The sequence below is a fragment of the Salvelinus alpinus genome, chromosome 37 (genome assembly GCF_045679555.1).
Source record: "Salvelinus alpinus chromosome 37, SLU_Salpinus.1, whole genome shotgun sequence".
In the NCBI taxonomy this organism is placed as follows: Eukaryota; Metazoa; Chordata; class Actinopteri; order Salmoniformes; family Salmonidae; genus Salvelinus; species Salvelinus alpinus.
The window spans coordinates 11,532,538-11,545,146 of NC_092122.1; the positions used below are offsets into that span (position 1 = coordinate 11,532,538).

General features: G+C 46.4%; 1 protein-coding gene across 32 annotated transcripts in view; it reads left to right on the forward strand.

The window, feature by feature from the left end:
* Positions 1 to 12,609, forward strand: part of LOC139565913 (CUGBP Elav-like family member 2) — a 213,320-nt gene that overhangs the window by 68,960 nt on the left and 131,751 nt on the right. For 4 of the 32 annotated variants that reach the window (XM_071386583.1, XM_071386577.1, XM_071386578.1 and 1 more), the window contains exon 1: positions 4,375 to 4,694. The exons of 1 other annotated variant lie outside the window; for it this stretch is intronic. In XM_071386583.1, coding sequence (XP_071242684.1) covers positions 4,573 to 4,694 — 122 coding nt within the window. In that variant the 5' untranslated portion in view covers positions 4,375 to 4,572. Of the gene's footprint in view, positions 1 to 4,323; positions 4,695 to 12,609 lie in introns of those variants that run through there. 27 more of the 32 variants (XM_071386566.1, XM_071386571.1, XM_071386572.1 and 24 more) reach the window with 18 other exon arrangements.

Consider the following 12,609-nt stretch of genomic DNA (forward strand, 5'->3'; position numbering starts at 1 on the left):
CATCTACACTGATTGGTGGATTGAAGCCATTTTGTTTTGTACACTCAGTGCGTGAGTGTGCGTGCGCGTGTGTGTGTGTGTGATGTTGGGAGGAAAGCTGGGTGTGGAGTTTTTAGTAGAGCCCCAGATGGCTGAGAGACAGGTGAGCCAATTAGAGAGTCTCACTACACGGCAACATCATCACAACCACTGGAACGTTACAGCAACATATTCACAACACTCACACAACGTTACAGGAACACCATCACAACACCATAACGTTACGGCAACAAATTTCCAACACTCACACAACGTTACAGGACACCGTCACAACACCATAACATTACGGCGACATTAAGGTCATGCACTTTACCTTACTGTAACGTTTACGTCACCCCTCTTAAACTGTATGTTAACTACTACACCTCAACATTACAGCCATCCTACTGTACATCGTTACAGAAACTTTACAGTCATACATTTGTACTTTTGGGAACATTCTGTCGTTCCGGTATAATCCACTATGTTTTCTCTCTCTCTAGACACGGCACAGAGAATGTGCCAGTCTGCTACTTCACACAGAGAGAGCGACATGAGCTAACTTTTTGTTTTTGTGCATCCCAAAATAAATTTGTGGAACATAGCTGATATTCATTATCATTCTAATGATGTGCAAATGTTTCATGAGAGGGAGGGAGGGAGGGAGGGAGGGAGGGTAGGGGAGAGAGAGAGAGAGAGAGAGAGAGAGAGAGAGAGAGAGAGAGAGAGAGAGAGAGAGAGAGAGAGAGAGAGAGAGAGAGAGAGAGAGAGAGAGAGAGAGAGAGAGAGAGAGAGAGAGAGAGAGAGAGAGAGAGAGAGAGAGAGAGAGAGAGAGAGAGAGAGAGAGAGAGAGAGAGAGAGAGAGAGAGAGAGAGAGAGAGAGAGAGAGAGAGAGAGAGAGAGAGAGAGAGAGAGAGAGAGAGAGAGAGAGAGAGAGAGAGAGAGAGAGAGAGAGAGAAAAAAGACAGTTGGCAGATACTTAACACAATACTACTGTCTCTCTGTCACATTAGTATAAACGGACCAAGGGCAACTATATCGCAAAAATTTATCTCAGAAATAATGAAGGAATTTACTAGTAATGAGCCTTTTGTCGAACATAGTCACACTCACATACTGATGCACTCAGGCATACACAGATATACACACCGACAGGCGCACACACACACAAACACACACACACAACCTCTTAAATTCACACAAACACTGAAACTCTGGGCAGGCGTCCTGTTGTGTGTTTTCTCCACTGTTAAGAGATAATTGACAAGCCACGAGGGCTGCTTTTCCCTTAATGGAAGGTGACAAATTCATTTCTGTGTGCTAATGCCTGTAAGTGGAACAGCCCTGCTTTCTCCTGCTTTCCAATGCACAACCACAGGAACCTGTCTGCGTGGGGGGGGGCAGTGTTTGTGGGTAACGTGTATGGGTGGGTATGCGTGTGTATTTTTCCTTCCCTTATTTTCTTGTGTAGACCTATATATCAGGGCTTTAAGTCCTGGTTGACCTTAGGCAAGATATTATTATTACCCATGGTTCTCGGTATTAAAGAGGTGTTGATTGGCCTTGTTGATCGCGCCGTTCTGTCTCTTTCTTTTTAATCCATCCCTTTGTTTGCCCCATATGCATGTCCTTGGCTTTGGAGTGGGGAGACGAGAGGAAGAGAAGTTTATCTCTCCCTTGAGTCCTTCATCCATCCTTCCTTCCATCCTTCCTTCATCCAGCCCTCCTTTCATTGTTGATTGTCTCTCTGACCCCCCTGTCCTTCTCAGTTCGTCTGAACCACACAGCCGTTTGTTTACTAACCCATGAGGACGTTGTCAGGGCGACAAAAAAGCTGTTATCTGTTCCGACGTAAGACTTGAGACACCACAATGGATGAAAACATCCCATAATGGGTTCTCTTGTCCGCCGCTGCGTGCATGGGGAAGATACGAGGAATTCTTCATACCCCGGCCTGATTGCAGAATCTTGCATCGAATGCAAGTTTTATTCTCCTGTCTTACAGTCAAACTGCAGAGTCAAGCTTTTTTCTTTCTTCGGGAAAGAAACTAAATAATGTATTATTGTTGTATTTTTCTTGCTAGGAAACAGAGGGGAAAGACTGAGCGAAAGGAAGACCAGAGACAGGGGGAGAGGAGGATTAGAGGATTTCTTGAATGGATGAACACGGCCAGAATGCTTAAGGGGATGTGAGGGGAGAAAGGGGGGGAGAGGAGGAGTGCGGATGTGTACTCTTGTTCTCTACTCAGTCCGAGTGAGGCCTGAAGAAATACAGGTAGAGTGGGAGAAATAGGAAAAGAAGTGCCTGCAGACTTTAGTAATCCCTCTTTTATGAATAGGAACCCAAGCTCAGCTAACGGTGACTCACAGACATAACAGCACTTACCCCCCCAACTCCCCTTCTACTCCTCTGCCACTCTCCCTCACACATTCAAAGTCAAACTTTATTGGCACAACTGTGAAAGGTACATAAACGTTGCCAAAGAACTTACTGCTAAGACTTTTTGGTTGCTAATCTCTCTCTTGGCTCATTCAGTGTGTAGTGGTCATAGCTTGGCCCAGGCTTGGTCTTAGTCAAGGACTGGCTCTGGTTTGGCATGGTTCGTATAAAGGTCCCTGCCCTCCCTGAGTCTGGCTAGGAGAGTACACTGCTTGCCATACGTTACCATGACAACGCTCTTACATCAGATAGTGCCCCCCCCATGCAGCCAATGGGCATTGACCTTTCACTGTCAGACTGAGTTAGAAAGAGGAAGAGGGAAAGAGAGGGTAAGAGGGAGAGAAAGGGATTGAGTGGGAGAGAGATAGAGAGAGAGAGAGAGAGAGAGAGAGAGAGAGAGAGAGAGAGAGAGATCGAGAGAGATCCATAAGTAGGTCATTTCATTCAACTGTAAACACCATAGGAAGACAAAGACAGTGACGGGTACTGTATATTTGTGCAGTGGCCTGAAGTTACTATGATGTCACAGTACGGTGTGTGTGCGTGTGTGTGTGCGTGTGCGTGTGTGTGTGCGTGCGTGTGCGAGAGGAGAGGGAAAAAAGCAAAAATGAGATATATGATTGGGTTAGTTAGGGTGTGAGGGCGGCATGCAATCATGCTAAAATCCACAGCAAATGAGAATTGATCCAGGATTGTAATTTGTCATTTCCTCAGGTCTGTATGTGTGCTGGTCCCTCTCTCAGGCATGACCAGATGTTCACGGCCCCTCCAGGTCTGATCCTAGAGCAGCAGAGGAGATTTACAGAAGGAGATTGGCACTTACAGCAGGAAATATCCAGATGTAAAGTTTAGGATGGCATCAGGGTGATGGGACATGGATAGAATACATTTAGAATGTAGAACTGAGTAAGAAGTAGGATAGTGAATATGACCCTCAGATTTGCAATGAAAAACCAACAGACGGACTAAATTCAGCAATTAGGGCTTGGAGTTGAGCTGTGTACTGCATCTTAACTGTGAATATACTTGTTTTCTCAAAGTGTTGTTTTGGTCCCTTGCAGGTGTTGTAGGGGGCATATATTATTTTGCACATTATTGCAAACATTCTAATGAATCTCCCAGACAATCCATAACTTGAACAACCCTCCTCTGTCCTCATTGCACGCACGCACGTACACACACACACACACACGCACACACACACACACACACACACAGACACACACACACACACACACACACACACACACACACACACACACACACACACACACACATCGAGACGCTAATGAAGCTGTAGGCTTCTCTTTTTTTTGTTCCTGGCTCAGTGAAACATGCATAAATCATAATAAACAGAAGGATGAATTTTTTATCAGCTGCTTCCTGAGTCTTCTGTCTCCGTCTCCTGTGAGTAGGACAGGCTCTGATGTGACAGATACCGGATTTGGTGTGTGTGTGTGTGGGTGGGGGGGGGGGGGGGGGGATTTGGTGTGTGTGTGTGTGTGGGGGGGGATTTGGTGTGTGTGTGTGACAGGTAGTGGAGCCTAGCTGTAGCTGCTGGCAGGGCCCCCTTAGGGAGGGCCACTAGCTGAGACAAGTCTGTCTTTTAGCTGGGAAACAACATGACATATATCCATATCCAGTAGCTCCATTCACTGGGGACTGGACCGGACTGGACCGACCTAGGCTTGCCGATGCTCGGCTGGGCTGAACTAGGTTAAAACTGGGCTGTGCTGGGCTAGAATAAACTGAGTTGGACTAGATCAGAGTTGGACTGGGCTGGGTCAGGCTGGTCTGCTCAGGGCTCTAGTATTAGAGTGAAATAGGCCCACGACACAACAACATGAGCTGTCAGGGGAGATTACTTCAGCCAGGCAAGCCAGCAGGGTCTCCACCGCTCCACCAGAGAGAGAGAGAGAGAGAGAGAGAGGAGAAGGGAGGGGTAGAGAGAGAGAGCGGGAAGCAGAGGGGAGGAGACGAGAGAACGTGTGTTTCTGTAGTGCGAATAGGAACGAGAGAGAGCGAGGACAAGAGCGAGACAGAGAGCAGAAAGCCGCCGCTTGTTGTGAAAATAGAAGAAGATCGGAGGAGAAAAACAGCGGTTGGGAGCAGAGATGTTGGAGCTCGCGTCCGAGCTGGGCTTTGTGCAGAGTGTGTGTGTCGACAGCATATGCTGCCCCCCCTCTGCACCCCACCCCACCGGCGGATCCATGAGGGCCGACGATCTGCTGCTGAGGTACGCACACACACATATATATACACACACACACACATATATATATGTCGGAACCATACCCGGACACTCTCATGTGATCTCCTGTTTTAGTGTTTTGTGTTCAGGTTCAGTCTGTGTTTCTGTCATATCTCACTGCACTGTCTGTCAGTGTCTGCTGCTCTCTCTCTGCCTCTCGCTCTCTTTCTCGCTTGTTGTTCTGTTTAGGTGTCCCTCCTTTCCGTCCTGCGACTGTTCATTTGTTCAAGTGTAAAATCCGATGCTTGTACCTCCCTTGCTCTCTTTTCCTCTCCAACCCATCCTCCTTTTGCATGCCTCCTCTCTCTGTATGTGAGTAATGGAGGGGTAGCGGAGGGTTAGAGGAGGGGTAATAGGGGCGATGTGAGGGGTTTTATCCCTCTCTAGGGGGAGGAGGCTGGCCAGGGGACGGGGCAGTCGATCAGGAGTGTGTGTTTATACTACTCGCTGTAATCCAGAGAGGAGAGAGGGAAGGGGGAGAGGAGAGGAGAGGAGGGCGGGGCAGGGAGCAGGAGAATAGAGAGAAAGAGGGTAGACTAGACTCCATATCTGGATGTTGGGTGCAAAATGTGTCTTTCGTTCGTTTAGCAAAAACAGACAAAACCTTTTCATGTTTGATCAACAGAATCTCCAACCTGTCCTTCTCTGTATCTCTCTTTTTCTATCTCTCTTGTTGAAAGATGTCTGCTTTGTTTATTTGGATCTCAGTCACCCGGATAGAGAGAGCGAGGGGGGGAAAGGAGGGAGGTGAGGGAGAGGGGGGACAATGGGGCGGGTACAGAAACAAGCGAGAACAAGCGGGTACAGAAACCAACGAGACAGACACAGACAAACAATAAGTCTGCCAGCCAGCCACTTCAGTCTGCTGTCTCCTCTCTCTCTCTCTCTCTCTCTCTCTCTCTCTCTCTCTCTCTCTCTCTCTCTCTCTCTCTCTCTCTTCCACATGTAATCTCTCTCTCACTCTCTCTGTCTCTCTCTCTCCTCCACATTTTATCATTACTCCCTGATTTATAGAGATGTATTTTTGCAATATAAACCACATGTACCTTTTGAGAGTTAATAACTATTTAAATCATGGCTTAGCCTCATACTGATGAACACAGCCCAGATGTTGTAAAACAATAATATATCACACATCACCCTTGTGTATTAATGCTTTCTTATGGGACAATAAAACCAGGACAGGGATGGATGGGCCTCCTCTGTAAGCCCAGTCAGCATTAAACCAAGCGCTCCCTTCTAAGTGTGCTTCTCTAAGTGTTCTTCTCTAAGTGTTCTTCTCTAAGTGCTCTTCTCTAAGTGTTCTTCTCTAAGTGTGCTTCTCTAAGTGCGCCTCCCTAATGGCCTATGGGGTAGACGTCTCCTTTTAGGGCCCTTTCTGTTGGTTTAGAGAGCACAGTTATGGCACCTCTCTCTCATTATCCAGGAAACAGAGAAGGTGGAGGCAATGGGCTCTAAAATAGTCCCCGGGCCCTCATGAATCTGCCCAACCACCCGCTACAGCAAAGGGAAAAGAGCACGTCAGAATCACTACGCCCTGTATAATCGCCGGCCCACCTTTTTCAATAAGGAGAGTCAGGCTGGGTCAGTTAGAACAGGGTGGTTATGGATGTATGGGTAAAGCACACACACACACACACACACATGGGTCGGTCCCCTAGCACAGTCCTGCTTTGTATACAGCCCCTCTCTCTTCTCTGGATCAATAGTCGTTAGTTCATCAGTAGTCATTAGTTCCCTCAGTCTAATACGATTATGCTTAATAAGAGATTCCTCATCTGGATGTAACACCCAGTATCAACACACACACACACACACACCACACACACACACACACACACACACACACACACACACACACACACACACACCAGCGAGAGGGTGAGAGTGCATGTGTGAGAGAAAGGGAGTGAATGAGCTGTGGCTGTGAGCTTGTGTTTGCATCAGAGTGCGTGTGGATGTGCGCGTGTGCGCGTGTGGATGCACACCTGTGTGTGTGTGTGTGTGTGTGTGTGTGTGTGTGTGTGTGTGTGTGTGTGTGTGTGTGTGTGTGTGTGTGTGTGTGTGTGTGTGTGTGTGTGTGTGTGTGTGTGTGTGTGTGTGTGTGTGTGTGTGTGTGCTGGGTGTGTGCTGGGTGTGTGCTGGGTGGTTGTTATCAGAATGACACCATCCTGCTCTCTCTCTGCTCAGCCCCAGAGGATCCGTGGAGCTGCACCAGTTTCAAATGAAAATAAATGAGGCAGTGACCGCTACTGCCTGGGTCCCACTTTAATGAGGAAAATAACAGAGGGGGGGCGAGAGGGTGGTTAGGGGAGGGGGAGAGAGAGAAAGAGGGCAGCACAGATTGGATGGAGACGGAGGGAAGGAGAGAGGGATGTGTAATGAATGGAGGGCCCACAGCCAGCCGGCTTTATTTTAACTCCTCTCTGTCACCGTGGCGATGGCCAATTACAGCCGGCGCGTGCCCTGTTGCACTGCAGCTGGACTGCACAGTGTTTTGGCCAGCCTCTATCACCCTACACCCATACAGGACACTGCACTACTGAATGTGTACCTATGTGCGTGTTTGTGGGGAGAGGTGTGTACAGACAGTGTTTTACATGACTCACACCCCTCCTGGTGATGTTTAACAGTGCACGGACATCTTTTCTTCCCAAAACATGCACCCGTCTCTGTATTACCTTTAGTAATAATATTAGTCCCGTCTGGGAGGTGACAACAGAGACACTAAGGGTCTAGCTAACACAGGATGGATTATTCCATAGTCATTGTCACGACTTCCGCCGAAGTCGGCTCCTCTCCTTGTTCGGGCGGCGTTCGGTGATCGACGTCACCGGCTTTCTAGCCATCGCCGCTCCATTTCTCATTTATCCATTTGTTTTGTCTTCTTCCCTGCACACCTGGTTTTCATTCCCCAATCAATCTATATGTATTTATTCCTCTGTTCCCCATCATGTCTTTGTGTGAGATTGTTCATGTTACGTGTGTGTTGTTCACGCGCCAGACTGGCTTGGTTTTTCCCTGTTATTTTTCACGAAAATGTTTCGATGTCTAGTGACTGTTATGCGCGTTTTGCACTTTTGCCTAAATAAAGTGTGCGCCTGTTCACAAATCTCTGCTCTCCTGCACCTGACTTCGCTACCAGTACGCACACACCTGACAGTTATCCCAGATTACTGCCAACATGGGACTACAGGTCTATGGCTAACACAACACAGGACAGGCTGGCTAGCCAAACACACAGCAGTATAGCATAGCAAGGAACAGCTCAGCCTTTACAGTGAAGTTTCCATGCTGTATTGTTGTATGGAACAGTTTATTGTGACTCCGATCATTTGAGCTCAACAATGCACAGTGTTCTCTGGTGTGATACTGTCCAGACAGTCCAGACAGCTGAGGAAGTGCAGTAAGGGGACAGGGTCAAGTTAGACAGTCTCCTCTTCTGTCTCTGTCTCCCAGTTCAGTTTAAAGGCGTGTAGACCAGACCACCAGACCCCTGAGGCAGACCGAGGCAGACCGAGGCAGGAGCTACAGTTCAGTCATCAGGGTATGACGGTCACCCCTCAAGTCACGTGCTATTTGCTCAACAGCCAGAGACTTGTTCGGAATGTCCTAGAAACCCCACTGTGTGTGTGTGTGTGTGTGTGTGTGTGTGTGTGTGTGTGTGTGTGTGTGTGTGTGTGTGTGTGTGTGTGTGTGTGTGTGTGTGTGTGTGTGTGTGTGTGTGTGTGTGTGTGTGTGTGTGTGTGTGTGTGTGTGTGTGTGTTAAACAGGTCACAGAGCATTTACTAATATAGGCAAGCAGCTTCACAGGTAGACCTACTGTACCGTACCAACCATCAGACCAGCCAATCAGATTGAAGGAGAGAGTCTGCACACTCTAGAACACTATGTTTCGAACATGAACCAGACCAATATAGATGACTGACTGAGAGGGGGGGGGGGGTCTGGGTCAGTGTTTAAAGAGCAGAAATATCTCCTCTGTTATTATTTAAGTTGACTTTCACACACAAAACCTTAATTTCACACAATATGACAATGTCATGTCTGTGAGAGTGATCCTGTTGAAGCATCATGTATGTAGCAGTTCAGTGAAGATGAACAGTAGCAATCAGTGTCTGTCTGTCCTGTCTGTCTGTCTGTCTGTCTGTCTGTCTGTCTGTCTCTGTCTGTCTGTCTGTCTGTCTGTCTGTCTGTCTGTCTGTCTGTCTGTCTGTCTGTCTGTCTGTCTGTCTGTCTGTCTGTCTGCCTGCCTGTCTGTCTGTCTGTCTGTCTGTCTGTCTGTCTGTCTGTCTGTCTGTCTGTCTGTCTGTCTGTCTGTCTGTCTGTCTGTCTGTCTGTCTGTCTGTCTGTCTGTAGCTGGCCTGTAGCAGGTTCCTCCCATGTCCACTTAGCCTCAATCACAGCTGCTTGCTCTCCTGCTTTATTCATGAGCTCACATTAAATATTCACGTGTAAAAAAACAGACACTCATCACGAGTGGAGCACGCTGTTACCCACAATCCTTTGGGTGAGAGAAAGAAGCAGAGCAGGAAGCTTCAGAGGAAGGATGATGATGGTTATTTTGGGAGTGTCTCACTTTGATGATGTAACGGTAGTGGTTATTCTGTCTTATGGAGGTGTTTGTACTGTCTGAACTCCTGCTGCCAGGTACGTTGGAGAGGTTGGTTCAGAACCATGTTAGCCCTGAGTGGTGTGTTCTCCATCTCTCTCCCTCTCTCTCTCTCCCTCTCTGTCTTACATGATGTGATCGATCTGTGTTGTTGAGCAGCTGTACCCCTGCCTGAGGAGAGAAAGAGTTTGGCGAGAAGGGTTGGGGGGAGAAAGCGAAGAAGGGAGACCTTGCCCTGAGCAGACGCTCAAAGAACACACAACCCTGGGAAACAGAGAAGGGGGGGGGGGGTGTAAGAACACACAACCCTGGGAAACAGAGAAGGGGGGGGTGGTGTAAAAACACAATCAAATCAAATACACAGTTTACAGCTAACCGAACCATCAGACCTAGCTTGCTATTATGAAAATCCAATTCAACAATACCAATACTGTTTTCAATTCATGTAAACATGTAAAAATGAACTATAGCCATTAAATTCTACCGTGCAAATATACCGTGCGTTACAGGGAAATAATGCATGCTCTAGAATGCCCTTCAAGACAATCAGAAAGGAGTAGTCAACAATGCCATGGTTAAACAGACTATATACCACGGGTATGACCAAAACATTTATTTGACTGTTTTAATTCCTTTGGTAACCAGTTTATAATAGCAATAAGCCACCTCGGGGGTTTGTGATATATGGCCAATATACCACGCCTAAGGGCTGTATCCAGGCACTCCGCGTTGCATCGACATTTTGTCCCTCTCTCCTTTGAGTAAGACACGGTTTTATGAAAACAGAGAATGAGAAGGAGAAAACATGGACAAAGAGCACAAGGTGAGACAATTCAATAAAATGTGGTTAGCAGCTCCGGCAGAGAACATGGCAATTATATTGACAATTAAACATTTCATAGTGTGTGTGATAATGGGAGGAAGCCTCAGGCTTGTGGACATTATTGCATCGGTGACTCCTAACAGGCAGTTGAACACTTGTTCGTTTAGGTTTCTGTAAAGGCCTTAAGTAGTGAGGTCGTAGGTCAAGGCTTGCTCGCCACAGGGCATCAGAGAGAGTGTCATACTGTTATACTACAGACAAAGGGTCACGACACACACACGCAAACACACACATACACATACATACACAAACATACACACACACATACATACATACACATACATACACACACACACACACACAAACTCATGTGACCCCTCATTTCAACTGGAGCTGCTATATCTTACTACTGGGAGATTACATTTTGCTGACACTGTTCCAGAATCAGAGTTTATGAAGGAGTGTGAGAGTATTAGGCTCTGTCTTGTCTCTGATACTGTTCATTGTGTTTTCTAAAGCAGTAGATTCATTTAATGTGAATGTTGGATTGTTAACACTGTGTTAATGCACTGTGTTACAGGGAAGGACACATTATGTTAAACTTACTTCATTACAGAAAAGGAGGTATGACTGCAAAGTGTGTGTGAGAGTGTGTGAATGCCAATGTGGTTGGTGAAGTCTTCCGTGCACCTGTTTCTTTTACACTAGCACTGGTATCTCAGCTGTGGAAGTGAAAAGGTGTCTGGAGTTTTGCAAGATAGCACCGGATTCACACGCATGTGGCATGCGCGCACACACACACACACAAACACACAGCCACAACTACATACTGTACATGCAAGCACACACCCCACGTATCCTGTGAGAACGTCATTCCTTCACAGCATAAGAATATCTGAAATAACTATAATCATAGATGTGGTAAAGAGGTCAATGGATCTCGACCTAAAGAATGGAAATGCCTTGGAAATACGTGGGGGAAAGATGCCATGGGGGAAAGATCCCGAATCTCCTCATTGCCCCCCAGCAACATTAGCCTACATTTAGTCTATTGTTTACATGTGTATTTCACACATGTTGAGGTAAAAATTGGAGTATGTATGGATGTCAACCCAAATACATGTTCATGTCATCGTCACAATCAACTGTGTTACAGTTAAAAACAACTTTGGCTGCCACCAGCGATTTCTCTATGCTAGCTATGCTAACCAGCTTATACGAACAGGAGTTAGCATTTAGCAGTCACTTCTTCTAAACCTGTAAAGGGACTATTTCTGAGTGAGCGGTCGAAATGTACACAATTGTTACCTGGAGGAAAATGGGGGAAGGGCATACTTTTTCAATTTCAATCAGGGGGAGGGGTTAAGTATTTTTTAATTTCGTACAGGGGAGGGTCATGTCATTTTTAATCGATTAAATGTAATTTAGCTGTGTTTGAGAATGCGTTTCTTATTATATCTCAATGTGTGCCTGATGCTGCCCCTCACAGATTTTCTGCTGTGTGGCACCCAATAACAAGCGTGCCTAGTGTGGTCTCATTCTAATGATCCATAGCCTTTACTATAAGCCAGGGATGGGCAACTGGCGGCCCGGGGCTGCATGCGGCCCGCAGCCCCCCTTTTGTAGGCCCGCAGACCAATTTTTGGGGGAACTGAATCGGGGTCTCAACGTACTGTTGAGCGTTGGAATAATAGAACATTTAAAGTGCCATTTCTAAATGTGCTTGTGCATCAGCAGTCTATATAAACGTGTAGTAGGCGTGATATTTTCACTCCTATCCTTGTCCGCGGTGGTCGGTGAATCCACAACCTTCTGGCTACTTTGCCATGTAATGCTTAGAAAACAAAGAAAAGTTTCTGAAATGGCACACCTAAGGCTCTGGTCTATGAGTGAGGATAAATGGTAGGTATGTTTTCTGCTATCCACTTTGTTTGAATTATTATTTTGGGTAGAGGGGAGGTTCACGTTTTTTTTGTTGGTTCAAGTGTTCGGATAAACCACTCCAATCTGTGAGGTGTAAGGCTAGTTGAGAGAGCCATGAGTCATTTTTAGAAGCAGTAGACCAGAATCATGATACTGTTTGACATCTATGTTTGAACATTAATCATGAAGATTAGGCTTGATGTAAATATATTTTACTGAAGGGAGGGCCATCTATTTTCATTTCAGAGAGGGTTTATTTTCTCCAGGTGTCCCTCATTACAAATAACATCCAGTCCCTAAATGTTATGCAGCAAAAACAGCCAAATACAGTATATCAATATCAGACTTTAGTAGCCACATTGAGGGCCTGTTACAATACATCAATCATGACGGATTTGACGAAAAATCAATTTTAATCGATCCAATTTGTTGAATGTGCGCCAATCCGGCATCCTCCTTCTATCCCCCATGGTCTGCGTCCCATTGACCTCTTTACCTCATCTATCCTATATAATGCTGCTATATATAGTAGCATGTTGTTT